We start from the raw sequence: 26438 nt of genomic DNA on the forward strand, positions 1-26438 counted from the left end.
GCGGGCGCCCGTTGTCCCAGCTACTCCGGAGGCTGAGGCAGGAGAATGGCGTGATGCCGGGAGGCGGAGCTTGCAGTGAGCCGAGATCGTGCCACTGCATTCCAGCCTAGGCGATGGAGCGAGACTCCGTCTCAAAAACAAAACAAAACAAACAAACAAACAAACAAAAAATCAGCACAAGGCAAAAAAATCCATTCATAATTAAATGTTAAGTCAATGGCAGAGCAGATAACTAGTGTCATCTAGTAGGAAGAACTGTCAGCTCTGAAGTGTCATAGAATTCTGAAGGTACAGGAAACAGCACTTGGAGATCACCTAGCCTAGCTCCAGCAGTTCAAGATTTGACCTAGTAACTTGGTTAAGATCACACTGCTGCTAAGTAGCAGAGATGGGTAAAGTACCTAAGGAAGCCTGATATTAAGTAGTCTAAGAAAAGCCTTTCAAGGACAAGTAGAGTGAGGTGATGGCACTTTAGATGAAAAGAGTGGACAACATTCTCCTTTCCTGGTTTAGCAAAATTAACCTGCCACTGGTCTGATTTTTAGATTGCAGGATGGTGAATAGTCTCGGCACTGAGAAGTCAGATTAAAATTTGTTAAATAATCTAAAAATACTGATCTGTTTTATTCCATCCATCATTTTCAAACATGAAGTATTTTAATGTGTATTGTCCTTTGCCAGAATATTACAAAATAGAAACACACCTATCCACATATGCATTCCAGATGCCTTTACAAGTGTTAACACTGGCTGTCTTAACACACATCTTGTTTGGACAGAGGCCAAATTGTTGTAACTGACCAGGAGGAAATAATTATTTGTCTAGTTGATGCTTCGCCACTGGCACACACTAAAGTTTGCATTTAAAGCACCCAACTACTCTTTGCAAAAATTGTTCCTGTAAAATCTGTCAGTCATCAGCAAATAGGAATAAGCTTAGAGTATGTAAATACTCACAGAGTGCGTAAATGTTCCTCTTAGAGTACCTACTTCCTCTTAGAGTAACTAAATATCAACTAATTGGACAATATTCTTTTTATAAAGATACGTGAATGTCAATAGGCAAGGCACAAAGATATTAAGTTAAGCCATTTTCAAGAAATTTTGGTAGTGAAAAGGCCAGATTTGACTCCTCGGAACATGTAAAATTTATTTTAGAAATGGTTGTTCAAATCTGAGAGAAGAAAACATGGTAAATAATGTAAATCCAATTTTAACAAACCATTTTTAAAAAATTATAAGTAACAATCATGTTCATGAAACTTAAAACAACTAGGATTTTTATTTTGTAAGAAATATAAACCACTTTAATCTCTGACACAAAGCACACAGGCAGATAGTTACACTTTCTTGTATTTTAAAATAATTTCTGTGGGTTTGCAAGCACAAGTTAAGGCTCAGGTTAGTTTTTCTCTGTCTTCAAGGTATTCTTAGAAGGTGTATTTTCAATTCCTCAGAAGTTATTTCAAGAGATGTTATATCCTCAATTAAACATAGAAGATTAAGTTAGAAGCTCCCTTTCATTATATTTTAGCTATTTTCATTGCAAACTCTAGTACAATCTGTCAATGTAGATCAGAGAAATAACTGAAATGTAGCTTCAAAATAAGTAAAACAGGTTTATAAACTACAGGTAATCAATATTAAGTCCTGACTTTTAAAATATTAATACGAATGAAAGTCATTTTCTAACAAGTATCAAAAACAAAAGCAAATAAAAATTCAGGTGCTAGATTACAACCTTACACCTTACAACCTTAGCCAAATCTGCTGTTTGGCTTCAAAGTTGCACAGAAAATCTTAACCTACAAACTTAACATTTCAAACCCACAAGATGCAAGTACCAGAGTCACCCACAGTCATGTCAAAGTCCTTTCCAAGGTCTTAGAAACCTTAATCCAATGCAGAAAAGTTAAGAGTCAAAAAGACATAGAAACAGGGAAAAGTGAAGGTGTTATTTGCCAAACATTACACTTTTACAGAAATCCAAAACCTACTTAACAATTTCCCTATATCGAACAGCATAACCTCTATGCAAAAGGTGTGTGCTCAAATGCAGTCATTTATTAGCATTTACTGTACTTACTTTGATTTTTGCCATTTATAAGCTTCATTAAAGATACCCACAAAGAAGTAACCAGTTGAATGAGGATCAGCTAAGAAAAACCAGCTGTAAACTCGACCTACAAATTTACATCCCACAACGTCCTGTGGGGAAGGTACACTTTACAAACTACCATTATATATACAAGCTTTAGATTGTGAAATAATGCACTTCGGCTTTCTGCCGTGTACATTACAATTACAAACCCTCAACTCAACCTCCCCCCTCTTTGAAAAAAAAAAAAATCCACCTCCAATCTTCATTGGTCCACATAGTTCCGGCCCACATGGTATCAGTAGGTGTGTCCCTCCCAAAAAACCCTCTCATTGGCTGTGAAGAAACAGCGTCTAATAGGCTGTGATTTGGGGGGTTGTTAAACTCCACGCCTCCAGACTTGCGCTTTCCAATAGACCCGAGACGCCGCCGGCTACTCTGTGATTCAAAGGGCAGGCAACCCCAGCAGGACGCGCTCAGAGAAGCGAGAACGGTGAGAAAGGAGAGGGCACCCTCGGTGTGCCGCCCACTTTATCCTCACTCCTGGACCCCAGCAAACGTTCACACACATGCTTTTCCCAGCCACCAGTTAGAAGGGCGGACAGAGCGTTCGCCTATTATAGATCCTTGACCTAGGGACCCGCTCAAGCTCCATGTCCAATCGCCCCATTCTACGGATAGAAGCGAGCAAAAGGCAGGCTCAGGCAACGACCTGTAGTGCTTGATGCCCCCTGGGAAAAGAATGAGTCCCAGGAACCCACTCTGTGCAGTCCCTCGACCGCAGACGCGGGGGCGCACAGGACGTGCTGCGGCGTCTGCCCCAGCCGCTCCCAGTCCCGGGCCCCGCACGCTGCGTCTGCCTTGCGCCCGCGCTCCCCTCCCAGCGGGACTTACGCGGCCTGTTCTTTCTCCCCGAGTCCATCCTCCTCCGCAGCCGGCATTTCTTGGCCGGGGAATCATGCTGAGGGAGCAGTGGCTGCGGCTGGAGCTCCGCTAGGAGCGGGAGGCGCTGGGGCACTGCGTCGTTGCCGCCCACGGGACCCCGGCTGCAGACGAGCGGCGGCTGGACTGGCGGCGGATGGAAGCCGTTGTGCAGCAGCCCGTTCACAGCGGCGGCGCTGGTGCCCACGGGGGCCCCAGGGGAGTGCGGGGCCGAGCGCTCCGGCTGCCCGCCGCGGTCGCCCATGCCGGGTGCTGGCGGGGCTGCGCGCGGGCCCCGGCTCAGGCGGCCTCGCTGGAGGTCATTCTCGGGCGTCTTTATTTCCCCGGATCCTCCCTGCGGCTTCCGATTCAACAGCCGCAGAGCCGGCGCCTGGGGATGGCGAACCCGGCGCTCCTCCCCTCCTCCTGCCGACTCCCCCACCTCCTCCGCGCCCTGCCCCCCGCGCGCCGGCCCCACGACGCCGGCCTGGAGCACGCCAGCCCAGGGCTCGGAATCGGGGATCCCCGCGCACCCCCAGCCGGGGCTCCCGCCGCCCGCCTTCCCCCGATGCCCGGGCCGCGCGACTTCAAACGCGGCTTCCTCGCCTCCCAGACTGGTCCCCGCCACTGAGCATGCCCAGTCCTGCCCGCCACCGCCACCGACGAGTTTCAACATGGGGAATCAAGTTCTCTGGGCTTGCAGAGAGGAGATGGGCGGGTTGGGCTTTGTATGGCGGAGTGAAAACGAGAGGGGTCTGGGAGAGACAGCGAGAGGAGCGAACCGCTTCAGGAGGAATACGGGAGGAAGACAAATATTTGCAGAGGTTTCAGGTTTGCTAATCCTGTCCCCAGTGGGCAAGATACCTTTGCAAGGTCATTCACGTTACCCTCCCCGCTTTGTGAGTGTGTGCTTACGCGCGCGCGCGTGTGCCTGTGCGTTTGGTTAAGTGACCAAACTACTTAGAGGCCTGAGGGGCGGGAGGAGAACAATTATTTATAGAAAAGTAGGCAGACTTGGGGAGGGAGGGGAGTGAAATTTCTTTGCTGGCACACACACACACAAACACCATGTGGTTTCATGGAGTTGTCTTTTGCAGGGAGGAAACCTAGGAATACAGTGTAAGGACAGTGAAGGACAAAACTGTAGGCAGGATTAATCGGTGCTGAAAGAGACCAAATAAACAGGAGCAATTCCATGCTATAAAAAGCACTTTCCTCACCCAGAAAGGACTTCAAAAGACAATGTCATGTTATTTATAGAGTAAGGAGTTGCCTCTTCTAAGAAGGGAAGGCGGCATCACATGGTGACCAACACCATGAGCTTTGGAGTCAGCAGTGGGTTCAAATTACAACTGGGCCACTGAGCAAACCCAGATAACGTTATTGCTCAAGGTAACACTTCTGGCAATAGGAAATGGGACTGTTCATGCTCAGTATGCAGGACTAATTTGAGTGGTGAGTACCTTCCCAAAGTTATGCAATCTCTTGAGGCCTCACTTTCCTATCCATAACAGGAGGCTGTTGTAAGAAAACCTACTAAAAGTACCTGGTACAATCCTGGCACATAGTAAATGCTCAGAAAGCTAGTTTTCCTTATTATGCTGTTATGATTAAGCAGTTCACCCTTTGTTTCGACGGAGGGGAACAAACCATGCTTACAGCCGTATTTATTGTGTGATTTATTTTGTGATATTCTCCACGATTTGCAATTAATCTACAGAGGAGTCAGAGTCTGGCAAGTGCTGGCTGGCTACTGGGTTGCTGGGCCCCTGGGTTTCAGTGCATTCAGCAGCATCTAGGGCTTGCATCTGGCAATTCCTTCCAGCAGAGCCTCACCTAGAATCAGAGCTTCAGAACCATGGGGGCCACTGGAGCACTCTGGTCCATCCACTCTTGTACACTTTTTTCACATCAGGAAACTGAGCTGCAGATAGATGGCTGAGATTAAGAGCAAAGGTGGAACTAAACCCTAAATCTCAACTCTCTTGGCTTCCCTAACCTTATGCTATTTAAAGACAGACAAAAAAACCCCAGGTGATCTGGCCCCTCCCTACCTCTCCTGTCTCATTAGGGGCTCCCTGTGCTGCCTTCAATTCCTTAAACAACATTCTACTCTTTCCATTGCCTGCAGGTCTCTTCTCTAAGACCTCTTTTGTCTACTAGACTCCAACTTTAGATCTCCTGTTTAACTTCTCATATTTAGAGAATGTTCCCTCACCCTTAGGGCTACATTAGGTCTCCCTGCCATATCCTCTTCCTACTCCTTGTACTCCCTTTATGACTCCTTATCAGTTTGTAACTATACAATGCATCTGTTCCCTCATTTGTAACTTGAGAGTAATAGGACACCACTGAGTTGTTAGACTGATGAAATGCGTAACACATGTGTAAAATTAAATAATTCAAACTTCAAGCTGTTGGAACTTTATGGTGAGACTTGAGAGAAATGTGGCTATGCAGCTACAACTTCTGTTTTTTTTTTTTGTTTTTTTTTTTTTTTTGAGACAGGGTCTCACTCCTTCACCCAGGCTGGAGCACAGTGGCACAGTCATAGCTTACTGTAACCTCCAACTCCTGAGCTCAAGTTATCCTCCCACCTTGGCCTCCCAAAGTATTGGAATTATAGGAATGAGCCACCATGCCTGGCCTTGCCTTTTTTCCTTGTAAATAATTAGGAAGACCAAGCACGGCCAGAGATATGAATCCCTTGGATCATTGCCTCTCCTCGCAGAGTAATAATCTTCCTTGGAATGCAGCAGTCTGTAACCAATCAAATCGCTGTGGCATATGCATTGGTTTTGTATGTTAAATGTAATTCTGCTGGAACTTCTCCATCTCTGCCGGTATAAGTGAAATCTTAACTTCTCCACTTTAGAGCACTGATCCCACTCATTTGGAGTTAGTGTTTCCAGGTGGCTATCCTCAAGCTTTGCACTCAAACTTCATAGTTAATCATATTCTCTAAATCTTATTTAAGGTTAACATATGTAAAGTGTCCAGTACATTGTAAGTGCTAGGAAAAGTTACACATTATTATTATTTGTTTGCCCATCTCACCCCACTTCACTGTAAGTGTCTTTAAGGCAGATGACTTGTTCATCACTCTGTCCCTAGAAGGCGCTTGGTAATAATTTGTGACTGGATAAATGACTTATATCAAGCTCGTCTAGCCCGTGGCCCACAGGCTGCATGCGGCTCAGGACGGCTTTGAATACGGCCCAACACAAATTCATAAACATGAGATTTATTTTTGCAACTTTTTTTTTAGTTAGCTCATTAGCTATCATTAGTGTTAGTGTATTTTGTGTGTGGCCCAAGACAGTTCTTCCTCTTCCAGTGTGACCAATGGAAGCCAAAAGATTGGACAACCCTGACTTAGATGATATTTCACACAGAGTCCCCCTCACTTTCTACTGTAAATTTGCTAAAAATCACCAGTCACTCCTAAATATTCAAATATATCATTTTCAAATTCCCACATAATTGAACTGAGTGGCTTAGGAGGCAACTTACATCAGAGATGCAAATAGAAGCTTTAGCATTGCAATATCTCCAAGCACATATTTTTTCCAGCTTGATTCCCAGGCCTGCTGAGGAAGGTCTGAGCCAGGTGGCTCAGACCCAGGCAGGGCAAAAGTACTGGTACTGGGACAGAACGTCCTCCACCTGCTTCCTTTCTCCTACCCTTGTCAGGCTGGGTGCTTGCATCAGTTACACCCAGCGTATGGTAGGGAAGCAGCCAGGTGGCATCTCACAGGTTTATTCAGGGGTGTGTGTAGGAGGTGTAACTTTGGGGCGTGAGCTGTCATGTGCTCTAAGAGGGGCATGCAACAAATGTTTGGAAGAGAGTGAGGGAAAAGGGAACCCACAAACCAGCGCACTCCCTTGGGTCTTATTCATTTATTTATTAATCATTTACTGTGTTTACTATGTTGTAGGCACTAAAACATGCTGGGAATACAAAGACAAGATAGATGGCTTCACTGCCCTCAAAAGGCTTACAATTCAGTAGAGAGAGAAAAGTCAGTGATTCTCCAGCATCAGTGTTACGTAAGAATAACCTAGGGAATTTTTCCTTTTTAACTTTGTATTAAAACTGACATACATACAGAAAAGTATGCATATCTTATAAAGCTCAAGGTATTTTGCAAAAAATGAACATGCAGTGTAACTTGCAACCCAGGATATTTTGTAAGCACAGATTCTGGGTCCAGTTCCATAGACTGATTCATCAATAGGTGATGACGATTATAACGATGATGATAATAAATATTTTTTAAATTAAAAAAATAACTTTTTCAAAACCAGGGGATTTGAGGCAGATGATCATCACGGTTTGGGGAAACAATGAAGGAAGCAAAGTATGCCATCTATACTGTGGGAGGTAACTCCAGAAGACCCCAGAGAGTGAGCAATGACAGAGTCAAGGGTGGGGGATTGTGGGGGAGTGGTGCTGAGATGGAAGCTAAAACAGGGTTCAGGGAGGAAATGACCCTTAAACTGAATTTTGAATAATATTGGCCTCTCTTCAGGTGAATAGGGAGAGAAGGTTTAAAAGAATCCACTCAGAACTGAAGGAGCCAAGACTCTGTGGGTGCATTTGAAACAACCTGGCATTTTTGGGAAACTGCCAGGAGTTCCACAGGCTGAAGAGCAGCTTGAGAAGGGAGAAGGTGAGTAGTAACGGCTGAAAAGTTTATGTAACCAACCAACAAGCTCATTTTATCTGCTGCCCACATACAGCCGATTTATCAAGACAGGGGAATTGCAAAAGAGAAAGAGTTAATTCACGCAGAGCCAGCTGAACAGGAAACTGGGGTTTTATTACTCAAATCAGTCTCCCTGAAAATTCAGAGGCTGTGGTTTATCAAGGATAGTTTGGCAGACCAGGGAATGGAGTGCTGCTGATTGGCTGGGGATGCAATCATAGGAGTGTGGAAAATGGTGCTGCTGCATGTGTGCCGAGTCTGCCTCTGGGAGGGGCCACAGGACAGGTTGGCAGGTCAGGTGGAGCGACTGTTTGTCAAAAATGCAAAACTCTGAAAAGACATCTCAAAAGGCCAATCTTAGGTTTTACAATAGTGATGTTATCTGCAGGAGTATTTGTGAAAGTTGTAAATCTTGTGACTTCTGGAATAATGACTGGTAAACATTTATGTCTACACTTTAGCAGAATTCAGGCTCCTCTTATCTGCTTAACCTATAAAGACTGTTTAGGGCCGGGCGTGGTGGCTCAAGCCTGTAATCCCAGCACTTTGGGAGGCCAAGACGGGCGGATCACGAGGTCAGGAGATCGAGACCATCCTGGCTAACACAGTGAAACCCCGTCTCTACTAAAAAATACAAAAAACTAGCCGGGCGAGGTGGCGGGCGCCTGTAGTCCCAGCTACTCGGGAGGCTGAGGCAGAAGAATGGCGTAAACCCGGGAGGCGGAGCTTGCAGTAAGCTGAGATCTGGCCACTGCACTCTAGCCTAGGTTACAGAGCAAGACTCCATCTCAAAAAAAAAAAACCAAAAACAAAAAACAAAAAACAAACAACAACAACAACAAAAAAAGACGGTTTAGTTTTGGTGAAGGGCTACTATAATTTAAACTATAAACTAAATGTATCCTAAAGTTAGCTTGGCCCAAGCCCAGGAATGATTAAAGGCAGTTTGGAGGGTAAAGGTAAGGTGGTGGTTGGTTAGATCAGATCTCTTTCACTGTCATAATTTTCTCACTGTTATAATTCTTGCAAAGGTAGTTTCAATTGAATGGGACCCAAATCTCAAATGGCTTTCTATCCCATAGGAACGAGTTTGGACTTTTAACTGAGGGCTGTGGGAAACTATTGAAGAGTTTTAGGCAGCATAAAAACTACCAGATTTGCATTGTGGGAGGATCTTCAGCAGAAGCCTGGAAAGGAGATTGGGGAAGGAGATCCCTAGTCAGGGAGACCAAGTAGACTACTGAAAAAAAAACAGGTAAGAAGTGATAAGGCACTGAGTAAAGGACACAGCAGTTGGAATAAGAGCACTGGGTGGATTCAAGAATTATTTAAGGATAGAATCTATAGGACTTGATCAATGGGAGGGTGAGGGAGAGGTGTGGCTGGCTGATTTCTATGTTTCCAGGTTGTGCAGCTGGGGATGTGGTTTCAACATTCAAATCTAAGCAGATCCCCATTCCATCCTGCACTGCATCACTCCCAGGCGGGGTTGGGTGCCTCTCTGGTGTAAGCCATATCACTCTGCCTATCTCAGTCTAATGCTACACTTAACACGTTTTTTTGGCAGGGGGATCCTCAAGGACCTGCAAACAATAAACCAAATCCCCCCACTCAAAACCCCAAACAAAATGTGTTCATTTTGACGAGCTGTGTGTGTATTTTAAATTAAAAGTTTGAATTAGAAAGCAAGTAGGATAAATTTATACACTTATATGTATAAATTTAAATACCTGGCCTCCGAAGAACTTCTGATAAGTCTCAGCTACCCAAACAAGAAGGGAATCTTTGAATCCCCAGGACTCAATACAGTACTGGACACAAAATGGGAGCTGAAAAAGTGTGTGTGGAATCAATGAAGGATGCAATTTCCCCCCGTTGTAGAGATGAAGAAGCTGAGGCTGCAGAGTAAAAGAGGAGCAGACAGTGGGGATTGTCTTCAAAGTAGGTTCCTAGGTCCTGGCTCAGAGGTCCCAGTTTTTGTTGACTATGGACAGTAAAACTCCCTGGGGAAGTGGGCCCAGACTCAGGAGAGCAGTTTTGATTGGTCTAAGTTTGTGATTGACTTAGGAGCTGTCTGGCCAATGAAATATGAGGGAAAGCCTGGTGGATTCTGGGAAAGGTTTGGTAAACCCAAAAGTATTTGAGACAAGTCTCAATCAATTTTAGAGCATTATTTTGCCAAGGTTAAGGACCATTGCCCATGACACAGCCTCAGGAGGTCCTGAGAACATATACCCAAGGTGGTTGAGGTACAGCTTCATTTTATACATTTTAGGGAGTCAGAAGTTACAGGCAAAGACATAAATCAATACATGCAAGGTATACATGAGTTTAGCCCAGAGAAGTGGAACATCTAGAAGCAGGAGCTTCCAGGTCATAAGTGGATTCCTGATGGGCAGTTTGTTGACAGAGTTAAGCTCTGCCTCAAGAGTTGATGTCAACTTAAGGTAAGGGGGTGCTTTGTGGAAGCCAAGGGTCTTATCATGTACATGAAGCCTCCAGGCTTCAGAGAGAATAGATGTGAATGTCTCTTACTGAACCTTAAAAATTGTCAGACTTTCTGGAAAAGACCTAATAAGGGAATCTTTACAGAATATAAATTTTTCCCCCACAAGTGACAGCTTGGCAGGGCCATTTCAAAATATGTAAAGAAATATAATTTGAGGTGAAATAATTTGATTTCCTTCAGGGCCCACTGGCTGTCATGTGATGTTACACCAGAATCAGATTGGAATTTGTTATCTTATTGCTACAAAGATTCTGTCTTGTCAGTCTTAAGATCCCTGTTTTAATGTCAGTGCTGGTCAGTTGTGTCTAAACTCAAAAGGAAGGAGGGTATAATGAGGCATGTTTCACCCCCTCTTTCCCATCATGACCTGAACTAGTTTTTCAGGTGTTTTTTGAATCCCCTTGGCCAAGGGGGGTCTGTTCAGTCAGCTGAGGGACTTAGAATTTTATTTTTGGTTTATAGTTTCCTCTCAATTAAAGAAGGAAGTCTGCAATGTGGGTTTGTAACCTAGTTTTTAGTAACTTTACATCAGACTTGTAATTTATTGTTACTTTCTGAAGACACACTGATAAAACCTCTGTACCACGATGTCATTGCATGTTTTCACTATACAAATTCTAATTATTTGCTAAAGTGAAAATAAAGTAAAACATGCATAAGTCTTTATCCACTTAACCACATAGCGATGGTGTGAGCATAGAAAAAGGGCACATGTCAAGACATAGTTTTAAAATAATTATTAGAATGTTGACTACCAGAATAATATTGACCCAGGATGAACTTCTTTTTTTATTTTTTCATTTTTGCTTTTTTGTTATTGGTGTTTATAACTTCCTCAGAGATTCACCATGGGGTTACCTCATACAAGAGACTACCTTCAGGTACGGATTTTCATCACCGTACTTTCTGTAGATGCCCCAGGCAGTCAGAGGTTACCACAAACAAAAATACTTTGGTGAGTGGTGTTACAGTGAGATTCTGATAACTCATTCATCAGAGCCTCTCGCTTAGATACCAAGATAAGTACCAGAGTTACAATCCTGAGCAAAAGCAAAGTCCCTGCCCTCATCTATATTACAGAAAAGACAGGCCTTAAGCACACACTCACCAAAAAAGCAAAGACATTAGTGCATACTTCAAAATGCATAAGATATAAGACCCCCCTAGTGCCATGAGAGTACATACCAGGCTGACCTGGCCTAGATACAAGCTTCATCAGAGAAGTGGTATTTAAACTGAGTTCTGAATATTGAATAGAAGTTAACTGAGGTTGGAGTAGATATGGAAGAGGTATTTACAGTGTATCTCATATCATAAATATGGTAGGTAATTCATAAAAACTTGTTGATTGAAAGAAAGAATTGAACCTGTCTCCCCCAACAGGGCAAATCAAGTGTAAGGAAAATTATTTACTGGAACAAACCACTGGAGAAGGTTTAGGCCACTTTGTCTAATCTTCCAATAATTTGTTATAGACCAGAGGCTCCCTGTGTAATGAAAATTAACATGGGGCCATGTGGATTTCTCAGACAAAGCTTTCATCTGGGGGTTTGTGCTTGAGTTCAAGGGAGACACAGAGGCACAAGGACCCTCTGGTGACTCTCTGAAAAAGAGCGGGTAGGGATTTTTTATGAGACAATGTGCTGGAATTGACAATAGGGGTAAGATATGCAGGCTGGGCTGGACAAAGCATGTGAGGGGTAGGTATGTAGCATCGCTGGTTGCCATGGCTTTATTGAGTAATGGGCCAACTGGTTATCTGGCAGCAGCAAAAAGGGTTTAAATCAATTTTTCAGCATTCCTTCCAAGGTAGGACACTCTGCAACCTTGGTTTGATTTTGGATCCCCTAAAGCCAGTTTCTGAAATTCTGTAGGTAAAAGACATGGTTAAACATTATGAGAGCAAAGAAGAATGGCTATATTCTTTGTGTGACTAAAGCCTTGGAGTTAGCAGGTATAGCATCAGTGAGGTAGTGGTGTGGGTTTTGTGGTCAGTGGGAATGTATGAAAGAATGCTCTACTGGGGCAAGCTGAAGCCAAGCCCAGGTCTTATGCTTTCTCAAATTGACCACATGAGAGTAATCTCTTTCTCTTTACTATTCTTTCTCTCTTCGTGATGGAGTACTTTCTTCAAACACATACCCAAGATACTCTTGTGGTCTATTTTTTTATTTTTCGTTTTATTTTGGTCAACAAAGAGGGGAAAATATAGCATCAGCAGCTGCCACTACCAGTAATAACTGTGGGTGCAGGAGTGAAACACACCCTACATGAATAAACCTCTAATGGAAAAAGGGCACATGTCAAGACACAGTTTTAAAAGAATTATTAGAATGTTGACTACCAGAATAATATTGACCCAGGATGAACTAAGGCACTAATATTTTCTGAGCACCTACTAATTATGATATGGAGGGGGATGGTGCATGGCTGCCTAGAAATTTGATAGGCTGTAATCAGAATGACCCCAAGTATTGGACATAATTTCAGGAATGGAGCTGAGTTTAGCAAAATTATAATAGTCATATTATCTAACATGTATTAAGTCCTCATGTGCCATATACTGTACTCAGCACACTATAAATATCACAATAGCCATGTGAATTGGGTACGATTATTATCCTCATATTCCAGATTAGGGAACTGGAGCCTATAGAGGCTCATTAGTTTATCCAAGTTCACACAGTGGATAACAGTGTCACTGACATTGGAACACAAGTCTGGATGGCTCCAGAACTTACCGTGGTATAAAACAAAATATTTTGGTCTTTGTCCCAATTCCTGTCAGAGATCCTAAAACACTCAAAATTTCCCGGAGTGTGGGGAAAAAAAAAGGAGTATTTTGTTATTCATAATGGTCTCTTTTTATCATACCTGACTTTATGCTAATAAGTTGACTTGTGGTGGGCCCCCTGTGATAGACTCAGGATAGGGCCAGACATCAGAAAAATCAAGTGATTAGATAATTAGAGGGTTGGAAATTTCAACCTCACCCACCAACCTCCAGGAAAGGGGTGGGGGCTAGAGATTAAGCTCTCTAAAACTATTGAATAATGCAATTTGATGAACTCCCAGGTTGCTGAACACATAAAGGTGCTGGGAGGGTAGTCGCCCATCCATGCCTTGCTTTATGTATGTATTAGTTCATTCTTGCATTGCTATAAGGAAACACTTGAGACTGGGTAATTTATAAAGAAAAGAGTTTTAATTGGTTCATGGTTCTGCAGGCTTTACAGGAAGAATGGTGCTGGCGTCTGCTCGGTGTCTGACAAGGCCTGAGGAAGCTTTCAATCATGGCAGAAGGTGAAGGGGGCACAGGCACATCCTATGGCAGCAGCAGGAGCAAGCAGGAAAGAGTGAGTTGGAGGGAGGTGCTACAATGACCAGATCTCATGAGAACTTACTGTCATGAGGACAGCACCAAACCATGAGGGATCTGCCTCCAGGATACAAACACCTCCCATCAGGCCCCATCTCCAGCGCTGGGGATTACAATTCATATGAGATTTGGGCAGGGACAAATATCCTGACTGTATCAAGGTATCTCTTCATCAGGTTGTTCATCTGTATCCTTTATAATATCCTTTGTAATCAACTGGTAAATGTAAGTAAAGTGTTTCTCTAAGTTCTGTGAGCTCTCCTAGCAAATTGTTGAACCCGAGGTGAGGAGTCATGGGAACCTTAATATATAGCTGGTGATATGGTTTGGCTTTGTATCCTCCCCCAAATCTCATGTCAAATTGTAATCCCCAATGTTGGTGGAAGGGCCTGGTGAGAGGTGGTTGGATCATGGGGTCAGTTTCTAATGGTTTAGGATCATCCCCCTAGTGCTGCTTGTTTAAAAGTGTGTAGCACCTCCCCTGCCAGCTGCCAGCCATCTGAAGATATGCCTGCTTCCCCTTCACCTTTTGCCATGGTTGTAAATTTCCTGAGGCCTCCCTAGAAGCAGAAGCCTCAGAACCATGAGCTGATTAAGCCTCTTTTTAAAATAAATTACTCAGTCTCAGGTATTTCTTTATAGCAATGTAAGAATGAACTAATACAGAAAATTGGTACCAGAGAAGAGGGGAATTGGTATAAAAATACCTGAAAATGTGGAAGCACCTCTGGAACTGGGTAGTGGGCAGAGGTTGGAACAGTTTGTAGTGCTCAGAAGACAGGAAGATGAGGGAAGGTTTGGAATTTCCTAGAGACTTGTTAAGTTGTGACCAAAATGTTGATAGTGATATGGACAGTGAAGTCCAGGCTGAGATGGTCTCAGATGGAGATGAGGAATTTATTCGGACCTTATTTGGAGCAAAGGTCATTTTGTTATGCATTAACAAAGAGGTTGGAGGCATTGTGCCCTGCCCTAGAGATCTGTGGAACTTTGAACTTGAGAGAGATGATTTAGGTTATCTGGTGGAAGAAATTTCTAAGCAGCAATGTGTTTAACATGTGGCCTGGCTGCTTCTAACAGCATATACTTATATTCATGCAAATTTTTGAAAATTTGTAGCCTCATGATGTGGTAGAAAAAAAAAACCATTTTCTGGGGAGGAATTCAACCCAGCTGCAGAAATTTGCATAAGTAAAGAGGAGCTGAATGTTAATAGCCAAGACAAAGGGGATAATGCCTCCATGGCATTTCAGAGACCTTCAAGGCAGCCGCTTCCGTCACAGGCCTGGAGGCCTAGTAGGGAAGAACGGTTTCATGGGCCAGGTCCAGGGTCCCAATGCTCTATGCAGCCTCAGTACATGGTGTCCTCCATCACAGCTCCTCCAGCTCTAGCCATGGCTAAAAGAGGCCAAGGCACAGCTCAGGCTGCTGCTCTAAAGGGTGCAAGCTGCAAGTCTTGGTGTCTTCTATGTGTTATTAAGCCTGCAGGTGCACAGAGGCAAGAATTGATGCCTGGAAACCTCTGCCTAGATTTCAGAGGATATATGGAAATAGCTGGATGTCCAAGCAGAAGAAGTCTGGTGCAGAGGTGGAGCCCTCATGGAGAACCTCTACTAGGGCAGTGCAGAAGGGAGATGTGGGGTTGTAGTCCCCATATAGAGTGCCCACTGGGGCACTGCCTAGTGGAGCTGTGAGAAGAGGGCCACCATCCTCCAGACTCCAGAATGGTAGATCCACCAACAGCTTGCACCGTGCACCTGGAAAAGGCACAGGCACTCATTGCCAGTCCGTGAAAGCAGCCACAAGGGCTGTACCCTGCAAAGCCAAAGGGACAGAGCTGCCTAAGGCCTTGGGAGCCCATCCCATGCATCAGTGTGTCCTGGATGTGAGATATGGAGTCAAAGGAGACTATTTCGGAGCTTTGAGATTTAATGACTACCCTGCAGGATTTTGGACTTGCATGGAGCCTGTAGTCCCCTTGTTTTGGCCAATTTCTCCCTTTTGGAGTGGGAGGATTTACCCAATACCTGTACTGCCATTGTTCTTGGAAGTAACTAACTTGTTTTTGATTTTACAGGCTCATAGGCAGAAGGGACTTGCCTTATCTCAGATGAGACTTTGGACTTGGACTTTTGAGATAATGCTGCAATGAGTTAAAATTTCGAGGGTCTATTGGGAAGGCATAATTGTGTTTTGAAATGTGAGAAGGACATGAGATTTGGGATGGGCAGGAGTGGAATGATATGGTTTGGCTTTGTGTCCCCACCCAAATCTCATGTTGAATTGTAATGCTCAGTGTTGGAGGAGAGACTTGGTGGGAGGTGATTGGGTCTATGGGTTTAGCACTATCCCCCTGGTGCTGCTTGTTTAAAAATATGTAGCACTCCCCCTTTTTCCAGCCACGTAAAGATGTACCTGGTTCTCCTTCACCCTCTGCCTGATTGTAAGTTTCCTGAAGCTTTCCCAGAAAGCTTATACAGCCCACAGAACTGTGAGCCAACTAAACCTCTTTTCTTTATAAATTACCCAGTCTCAGTATGTCTTTATAGCAATGTAAGAACAGACTAATACAGCTGCTTATTCAGGAGCACAAGTCACAACTTAGGACTTGACTTGCAGTGGCTATCTGAAGTGGCAGCAGTCCTGTGGGACTGAGTCTTCAATCTTTGGAATCTGGCATTATCTCCACGCAGAAATGTAGGACACTCAGTTGGTATCTACTGGAGAATTGCTTGGTATGTGGGGAAAACTCCCACACATCTGGTCACAAAAGTGTTCTGTGTGGTGAGCATGAGAGTAGAGAGAAAATCAGGGTTTTTTTCCTGTTTACACCTATACATTCCATAACTCAGCTGTAGTGCCTCCCAAAAGGCAGTGTATCTCCCTTTACCTGCAGACTTTACATCATGGTTGCAAATGCCTGGTATAATATTCCACTGCCTATATAGCATTACCTTTCATAAAAATTACTGGGTTCCTTTTATTCTTCAAGCTATTATTTTTGTTTCTGAAAGAGCCTTTTTGCCCTTAAAATTTTTTTCTAACTATTAATATGATGATTTCTATTTGTATAGATAGTTCCCAACTTCGAATAATTCAACTTATAATTTTCAACTTTACAATGCTAAAGAAGTGGTAGGCATTCAGTAGAAACCATATTTCAAGTACTCATTCAACCACTGCTTTTTACTTTTAGTACAATGTTCTATAAATTACATGGCATATTCAACACTTTAGTACAAAATAGGCTTTGTGTTAGATGATTTTGCCCAACTATAGGCTCACGTAAGTGTTCTGAGCACATGTAAGGTAGACTAGGCTAAGCTATGATGTTTGGTAGGTTAGGTGGCAAATGCCTTTTTCACTTATGATATTTTCAACTTACGATGGGTTTGTTGGGGTATAACCCCACTCACTGCAAGTCGAGGAACATTTGTGTGTGTTTGTGTGTGTATACGCATATAGTCATGTTTCTGAAATCAAATTTCAGGATTCTGGTGAATAGGATGTATGCACAGTTCTTAAAGAATGACAGCAGTGATAAGGAGAACCTTATATTAGGGTCCTAGCATGCTAGACATTCAGATTTTATTCAGATTTCTTATAGCTGTCTTGCTTCCCAGATGAAATCCCCTTTGAATAGTAAGGGGTCATCAGCTGCATATAATAATAAAAATCCACTTGTAAGGGAAAAAACAAACTTCCTCCTTCTCCTCTCATACACAACACAACATAGAACAACCCTGTGGCTAATATATGTGAAGAGTTTTCCCCATACACTAAGCAGTTCTCCAGTGGACACAACTGGGTCTCCTACAATTCAGTTCTTACATTGGCTACCTGGAGATAACATCAGATCCAACAGGTTAGGGGCTAAGGCCCACAAGATTGCGCCCTACTTCAAATGCCAATTACAAGTCCCAGGTTGTGACCTGTACTTCTGGCCAACCAGCTATGAATTCCTCAGGTCTGATTGCTAGGATGGCTTTCAGAACTCAGGAAAGCACTTTATTTATACTTACCAGTCATTTTACAGAGTATTATAAAGAATACAGATGAACAGCCAGATGAAAAGATACACTGGGCAAAGTATGTGGGAAGGAAAACAAAGATCCCATGATCTCTTCAGGTTTACTACCGTCTAGACATCTCCACATATTCAGCAGCCTGGAAGCTCACCAAACCCCCTAGTTCAGGGATTTGTATGGAGGCTTCATCACATGGACATGATCAATTAACCCAATCTCCATCTTTCCCCAAAGGATGGGGGGTGAGTTGGAAAGTTCAAAGCTTCTAATTATGGCTTAGTCTTTCTGGTGACCAGTCTCCATCCAGGAGACCACCAAGACTCGCTCCATTAGAACAAAAGACACTCCTATCACCCGGGAAATTCCAAAGGATTAGGAGCTCTGTGTCAGGAACTGGGAGAAGAAACCAAATACACATTTCTTATATCACTATATCTCACCACTTAAATCGTTTTAGCATAAAATGAATTAAAATGGGAAATTGGGTGAGTAAAAATCACTGGAAAAGCTAAAGGTTCAGCCATTACTGGCTTGGCTCCCAGTAATGACTCTCTTGGGTGGTATTCTTTCCATGACAGAATCATTTTGCTAAGGGAGTAGCTACTTCTGTTACAATCATAAAACAAGAAACCAGGGAGTCACTGCTCCTGTTGCTGGCTTCAGGACTGACCATCTCAGGTCGAATCTATACATGCAAAACACATGTCCCATATTCTACCTCTCCAAGTCCATGACATTAAGGACAGGACACTGAGACCTCTGTTGCCACTGCACTGCCTTCCAGACAAAGCAGCAGAAGTGCAGCCTCCTCCTCAATCAGGCCTTCTGGATGCTGCCCAAGTGCATCTGCTTGGCAGAGCTACCCCATGTACAGGACCAAAGCTGTAAGGAAATGTGGGAAAAGACTTCAACTTTCTCACTTCTAGCATGCAATAGGGCATATTGGAAGTGGTTGAAATGGAGTTGAGTGAACCCATCTATTTACCTGCCACAAACCTCAATAAAGATTTTGATAATTAGGTAGCATGGTTTGCTGAGACTTTTCTGCATCCTGGGAACTTCTTCAGCCCAGGCAAACTGAGATAGTCAGTTAACCTATGCGGTAGTGAGGCTTGAATCCCCCTAAATTCCCCTAGAGAGACTGAAATTGAAAGCAAGACTAATCAAGTAATAACAACAGTGATGACTATGTCATGGTGTTATGAGTTCTATTTCTGAAGTCACTCAGACATAGCTTTGAATCCAGCTCCTTCTCTTAGTAGCTGTGTAATCTTAGTAACTATGACCTTGATTAAGTTGATTTATCTAATAGCCAGTTTCTTCTTCTCTCCAGCATTATCCAATAGTATTCAGTGATGGGGGAAATGCATTGTATCTACACTGTGTAATGTGATAGTCACTAGCCACACATAGCTTTCAAGTATTTGAAATATAACTAATGAGATTAATGAAATGGATTTTTAATTTTCTATTGTAATTAATTTCCATTAAATTTAAATGTAAATAATGGATACTGTATTGGATAGTGGATACAATAGGAATAAAATGGTCTCTACCTCATTTGTTTTATTAATTCGACATATATTTATTAAGTAAATTTTATGAGCACCTGCAAATGTTGTGCTAGGGAAAACATCGTGAAGCTTACAACCCAGTGAGGGAGTCAGACCCTTAACAAATGAACAAATACAGTAACTACAGTTTATGATTAGTTGTATAAAGGAAATAAACAGGATAGCATTCTGCAGAATAATAGGGGGTGCATTCTTTAGGTGGGGCATCAGGGGAAACCTCTTTGAGGAGATTATGAATGATCTAAACTCCATCCACTGCCATCTTCCAGCTCAGGGTGGCCATTTGACACAACTCAGGCCAGTGAGATAAGAAACTGTCCAAGTGATGTTTCCGGAAAGTTTTGGGTTTTCTCATGAAAAAGGAACTCATAAATCAACTTGAGGACACTCCCAATGGCCAAAATTGGACTATTTGAATATCAATAAGGCTAATAACTGCAATGCATTAAAACACATCCAATATGTTTAAATCAATGAGTTCACTAAGATAATTTTTTAAAAGTCTGATTGGTTACCATTGGAGGATGCTAGTGAATCAATTCACTATTTTGAAAACTGGTGACTGGGCACCGTGGCTCATGCCTGTAATCCCAGCACTTTGAGAGGCTGAGTCGGGTGGATCACCTGAGGTGGGGAGTTCGAGACCAGCCTGACCAACATGGAGAAACACTGTCTCTACTAAAAATACAAAATTAGCCAGGCATGATGAAACATGCCTGTAATCCCTGCTACTCGAGAGGCTGAGGCAGGAGAATTGCTTGAACCCAGGAGGCAGAGGTTGCAGTGAGCCAAGATCATGCCATTGCACTCTAGCCTGGGCAACAAGAGTGAAACTCTGTCTCAAAGAAAACTGGTAAACTAAGGAAAAGTATCGAGCATTAATCGTTCCTTTATTGTTTGTACCTATTGGGTAACTTAAAAATAGAATGGGAAAGTTTCTCTTTATAAAAGTATTCCAACTAACAAATGAAGAAGGAATGATAGACTTAAAACATTATCATTTTATAACATAAGGAATTAATGGATTTAGACATTAATCATCAAAAGCTGTTAATGTCACAAAAAGAGAGACAACCACTCATTAGGCACCTCTGGCTAGCAGAACATAATACCTCCTACGAAGTAGTCTTGCCACGAAGAACAAAGGAACAATAAAACATCTGAATCTAATCAAACATGTATATCCAACTATTAACTTACAACACATACAGAGGACACCATAGGGATGCAATCAGAAAAATCCAGATTGTGGGAAACTCTATAGGACAAATGACCTAGTTTCTTCAAAAATAAGAGGAAAAGAAAAGAGATGGAGGGGGATCCTATGGATTAAAAGGGACTTCAAGGACGTGTCCACTGCATGGACTGCAAATAAGTCCAAATACTTATTTGCAAGTATTTGGATACTTTAAACTGTAAAAAAAAAAAATGTTGCTTTTATTGAATAATTAGACATTTGAATTATTGTGGAAAAATTGGAAATTTGATGATATTAAGGAATTGGTTCTTTCTTTCTTTCTCTCTCTCTTTCTTTCTTTCTTTTCTTTCTTTCTTTCTTTCTCTCTCTTTCTCTCTCTCTCTCTTTTTAGACAGAGTCTCGCTCTGTCACCTAGGCTGGAGTGCAGTGGCACTTATCCTGGCTCACTATCCAACTCCTGGGTTGAAGTGATTCTCCTGCCTCAGCCTCCCGAGTAGCTGGGACTACGGGTATGTACCATCATGTCCAGGTAATTTTTGTATTTTTAGTAAAGACGGGGTTTCACCATGTTGGCCAGGCTGGTCTTGAACTCCTGACCTCAGGTGATCCGCCCACCTTGGCCTCCCACCTGGGATTACAGGCGTGAGCCACTGCGCCTGGCCAGGAATTGCTATTTTTTGTGTGAAAATAGTATGCTGAAAAAGGGAAAGCTTTATCTTTTAGAATACATAGTGAAATACTTTGGAAAACAATGATAGAATGTCTAGATTTTCCTTCATAATAATGAGGAGAGAGGGAGAGTCAAGTGGGGGTGGATAATAGATAAAGCAAGATTGGCCACAAGTTGATAATTATTGTAGTTGTGTGGTATATCTATGGGGGGCTCTCTATACTATTCTATGTTTTTTATATTTGCAATCCTGCATAATACAAAGTTAAATCAAAAGTGGGTTTTACCCCTTTGCTTTCCCCCTTCTGCTTTAACAGTGCAGCAGCTGTCTTGTGATCATGAGGCAGCAAGTATGAAGTCAGACCTATGAGGCTATATGATTTGACTGTATCCCCTACAAGTTTATGTGTTGAAAGCTTAATCCCCAATGCAACAGTGTTGGGAGTTGGGGCCTACTGCTCTCACGGATGGATTAATATTATCATAGGAGTAGCTTAGTTATGAGAGAGGGGTTGTCATAAAAGGGAGTCTACCCCTCGTGCTCTCTCTGTCTCATGTGCTCATTTGCCCTTCCGCCATGTTATGACACAGCACAAAGGCCCTCACCAGATGCTGGTATATGCTCTTGTACTTCCCAGCCTCCAAAACTGTGAGAAATAAATTTCTTTACTTTATAAATTACCCAGTCTGTGGTAGTCTGTTATACCAGCAGAAAACAGACTACGACATGCGGTCAATACATGAAGGATGATAAAACTGAAAGGTAGGAAGAAGCTAAGTCCCTATGGTCTCATGGAGCTGCTGTGCCAGTCCTAGGATGCTTACTTCTGGAAATTGTATAAGAAACAGACAAACTTTCTTGTGTTTAAACCACTCTTAGATGGGATTTATTTTATTTGCAGGCAAGGCTGTTCATAACTGACACAGCTAAAATACAAAATATGAAAAGAAGCTATGGAGGTGAAGAGCAAGCTAGATGACACCACAGTCAAAAGGGATAGGAAGGAACTGGAAACGTGCAGAAGGCCCATGTGACTGGAGCATCATGAGGAAGATGAGTGGGGTGAGATCAGGTTAAGGGTAGGCAGAGGCTTGAAGGCTTGGGACACTGTGGTCCATGGTAGGCAGTCTGGATTTCATCCAAAGCATTACAAGAAACTGCTGACAGTTATGAAAGCAGACAGATGACAGAAATTGATTTATGTTTAGAAAAATAACTCAGGCTGCTCCATAGAGAATGGACTGGGGCAGGGGCTAAAGGGAAAGCATAGAGAGACCAGAGAGGAGGCAGCTATTCAGAAGAGAAATGATGGGAGATGGACAGAAGTGAACAGTTTTGAAATCTATTTTGGAAGTAAAATTAACAAATTATTAAATGAATGTGGAAAATTAAGAAAACGGAAAAGTCAAGGATGATTCTTTGTTTTCAGGTTTTAGCAGCAATATAGAAAAGGTAACCATCAAGTGTCAATTGGATATCCCAGTGACTAGGTCAATTAGACAATTATGTGAAACTGGAGATAATGAGAGGCCTGAACAATCAGTATACATTTGGAAGCTATCAGCATAATATTGTATTGAGGATAGTGATAAGGAATATAAAGTCATTTGTGAGACACTCAGTAAACATTAGCTATCATTATTTTTATTTTTTTTTATAGAGACAGGATCTCACTCTGTTGCTCACACTGGGGTGCAGTGGTGCCATTGCAGCCTCGAACTCCTGGACCCAAGTGATCCTCCTGCCTCAGTATGTCAAGTAGCTGGGACTACAGGCACGCTCATTATTTTAAAATGCTAAGTAAGTAAGGCTCATTTAACCCTAATTACAAACTTACAATGTTAGATGTTGTTATCCTCATTTTAAAGATGAGGAAATTCAGGTACCCCAAGTTCACTAAGCTGCCTGGAATCATGCAACTAATTTAGGTGGTAGAGCTGGGATTTGACACCAAATTAAGCTACTATTAGAGCCAGAGCTCTCATCACCATCCCAGACAGGCTGGTAGTTTGGGGTATCCGGTAAACATCCTGAATGGCTAGAGCACCCTCTGGCAGTTGGAGAAACACCAGTTTTCATAGATCACTTGTGGTCCTTTGGGTTGAAGCAGCTGAAGAAGACTCTGCCAGGATAAGCCTTCAGCTGCCATCCTTGCTGCGGCTCTGGAGAGGTCATACACGTGACTGGATCAAAGTCAGTGCCACTGGTGAGCAACTGCTTTGTAACATAGTAACAAATTCTGTAGCTAGGATAGGAGTAGAACTTATTTTATTTTTTAGTGGCATTAAACAACATTTATTATACTCCCTACTTTATGGGTCTGGAATTCAAACAGGGCTCAGAAGGAATAGTTTATGTTTGTTCCATGATGACTGGGATGACTGAGATGACTCAAAAGGATATAAATGGTTGGATTCATTTAACTGGGACCACGTATCTGCTATGGTTTGATTGTGCCCCCCAAAATTCACGTTAGAATCCTAACCCCCAAAATGGTATGAGGATATGGAGCATTTGGGAGGTGATTAGGTCTTAAGGGTGGAGCCCTTGTGAATGGGATTAGTGTCCTTATAAAAGAAACCCCAGAGAGATCCTCCTCCTTCCACCATGTGAGGACACAGGGAGAAGTCACCAATCTGCAGCTTAGAAAGAAGAGGACTCCCATCAAAACCTGATTATGCTGGCAACCTGATCTTCGACTTTCAACTTCCAGGACTATGAGTTTGTAAGCCACCCAGTCTATGGTATTTTGTTATAGCACTCCGAACGAACTAAGGCAAATATTGAGGCCTTAATTCTGGCTATCAGTTGGGTTTCACGGTTTTCTCCACATCATAGCTACTGAAGCTGAAATGTACAAGGTGGCTTCATCATTTCCATGCCTGGCACCTAGGTTGAAATGGCTGGGCAGCTTAGGCTAGCTGGTCATCATTCTCTCTACATGGTATCTCTGCTCAGGTAGCTTGGGCTTCCTAGTAGCATAGCAATTTCAGGATAGCCAGACTTACATGGTGGCCAGCTTCAACAATGTACAGTCATACTGCATAGATTAATCTATTTTATGGCATAAAAAATGTTATTGTGAAAACTGGTGCTGCAGTTTAACCACTAAATCAATATTTGAACATTTTGAAGCAGCAGCAACATAGAAGGGCTTTTCATTCTTTCATCCTAAAATTAGATTAAAAGCTGTATTGTGAAGCTAGACCAACTGCTGGCCAAGGCTAGTTCACAGCAGTCTGCACCTTCCTGCACTGGTTCTGCAGCTGTCTTCAGAGTTCTTGATCCAACTTGCCCGATCATACCATGTTAGCCTGGGATGGGTGATGGCCTTGAAACTTTCACTTCTTTGGCATGTACTATATTATGTTAAGTAAAGTTCTCACCGGACATATGAAGAGCCAGAAAAATGTCCTCATCTTGTAAATACATCTTTAAGCTCTACTCCTGGGAATTTATCTTAAGCCAAATTCAAAAAATTCAAAAGAAGAAAGGTGGGGTGATTGGGAGGAGACAGACAGAGTACAAGTAGCTTATGTATTAGGCAATAAGATAATGGATTATACGTTCAAGTTTTTTTTTATGTAGTGTAGTTACTATGAACATGAACTCCAGAGTTAGAATCATACTACATGAGTTCACATGCTGGTGGTGCCACTCACTTCCTAGCTGTGCGATGATTTGGGGCAAGTTACCTAAGCTGTGCCTCAGTTTTCTCATCTTTAAAATAGTGATGATAATAGTATCTACATTATGGGATTGTTTAGAAGACTAAGTGGGATAATATGTGAAAAGCAATGTGAACAGTGGCTGGAAAACAGTGCTGAATTACTAGTAGTTATTAAATTATTGAAATAACATTTACTGGAACCTACTATGTGCCAGATGCTGAAGTGCTGGAAATACCAAGTTGAACAGACCATAATTTCTACTCTGGTGAGAAAGATCAGCATGAAGCATGCATGGGAAGTACAGAACAAAATGGAGACATGTACAAAGACATCTAGGAGTGTGGATGTGGGAGCACCTCCCTTTTTCTGTGGAGGAGAGGAGATGCTTCCCATAGGAGGTGATGTTTACACCCAATGTTAAAGGGTGAGTAGGAGCTTGCCAAGTAAATAGCAGAAGGAGGAGTGGGAGAGTTATTCTGGGCAGATAATACACTACACTGTGTGCTTTTCAGGGAACACAGGAAATATGTACTGGAGAGGGAATGGGGAGGACAGTGATGAGGCTCAAAGTATAGGCAAGAGCCCATATCCCAAGGGCTGTGTGAACTATTAGAAGCGGTTTGGCCTCCAATGGGTAGTTGGTTGGGAGTCATTGAAGAAACATGTTTTAGGTCTGGCTGCTACATGATGTGTAGCTACTGCATGCTGTTTGACAGATTGATAGAAGCCCACCAAAAAGCAAGGGCACCAGTAAAGAAACATTTGCAGTGATCTAGGTGAGAGAGTATGCTCTGAACTAAATCAGTGGCAGGAGAAACTTAGGCATAACTCAGGTTTCTGGCTTGGGTGCCTGAGCAGATGGAGGAAAGTGGTAAGTTAGAGGGAATGTCATATGATCTCTAAAATGATTATTAAAAAGGCTTCATAACACTGTGGGAAAATGTTCATGATCTAATGTTAACTGACAAAAGCACCCTAATCATGTTTATACCATTATGACTACAAACCAAGCAAATACATTCAAAAATGAGGTGAGGAGGGGACAAAAAATAATTAAAATAGTTTGATTCTTAGGATATTAAGATTGTAGATAAAAATCTTCATGACTATCTCATAACTTTGAAGAGAAAATTAGTATAGCAAAATTATGAAATATTGTATTTGAAATTTTGCCTTTGAGATTTTAATTCTTTAACTTTTTAAATTAACACCTTAATGGAGGGAGATATAACACATGTAACATACAATTCACGCATTTAAATGGCATTAATTCAATGGTTTTATTATATTCAGAGTTTTGCAACCATCACCACAATCAATTTTAGAACATTTTCATTACCCCCAAAAGAAATTCCACATCCATTAGCAGTCATTCATCATTATTCCCTAGCCCCCAATATGAGGCAAACACTACTTTCTGTCTCTATAGATTTGCCTCTTCTAGACCTTTCATAAAAACGGAGTCATACAATGTGTGGTCTTTTGTGACTGGCTTCTTTTACTTAACATAATGTTTTCAAGGTTCATCCATGTTGTAGCAGACATTGGTACTTCATTCCTTTCATGGCCAAATTATATTCCACTGCATGGATATACATTTTATTTATCCATTTATCAGTTGATGGCTATTTGGGTTGTTTCCACTTGGGGGCTATCATACATAATGCTACTAAGAATATT

At 42.4% G+C, this 26438-nt stretch overlaps 1 protein-coding gene and 1 long non-coding RNA gene across 15 annotated transcripts in view; one reads left to right on the top strand and one right to left on the bottom strand.

Moving 5' to 3' along the window:
• PANK1 (pantothenate kinase 1) overlaps window positions 1-26438 on the bottom strand; it is a 119115-nt gene that overhangs the window by 59023 nt on the left and 33654 nt on the right. The window contains exon 1 of one of the 10 annotated variants that reach the window (XM_007963509.3): window positions 2993-3702. The exons of 8 other annotated variants lie outside the window; for them this stretch is intronic. In XM_007963509.3, the coding sequence (XP_007961700.3) occupies window positions 2993-3695 (703 nt within the window). In that variant the 5' untranslated portion in view covers window positions 3696-3702. Of the gene's footprint in view, window positions 1-2086; window positions 2216-2992; window positions 3703-26438 lie in introns of those variants that run through there. One more of the 10 variants, XM_007963512.3, reaches the window with a different exon arrangement.
• LOC140712412 (uncharacterized) lies at window positions 2368-26203 on the top strand. Of its 5 annotated transcripts, none has more exons than XR_012094004.1 (4): window positions 2368-2591; window positions 7552-7692; window positions 20808-22887; window positions 23702-26203. It is a non-coding gene; the product is annotated as an uncharacterized lncRNA (long non-coding RNA). The 5 variants fall into 5 exon arrangements; XR_012094006.1 differs by having other exon boundaries at window positions 20808-22149; window positions 22748-26203; XR_012094003.1 differs by having other exon boundaries at window positions 2503-2591; window positions 20808-20925; window positions 22748-26203.

Source organism: Chlorocebus sabaeus, chromosome 9, assembly GCF_047675955.1.
Source record: "Chlorocebus sabaeus isolate Y175 chromosome 9, mChlSab1.0.hap1, whole genome shotgun sequence".
NCBI lineage: Eukaryota > Metazoa > Chordata > Mammalia > Primates > Cercopithecidae > Chlorocebus > Chlorocebus sabaeus.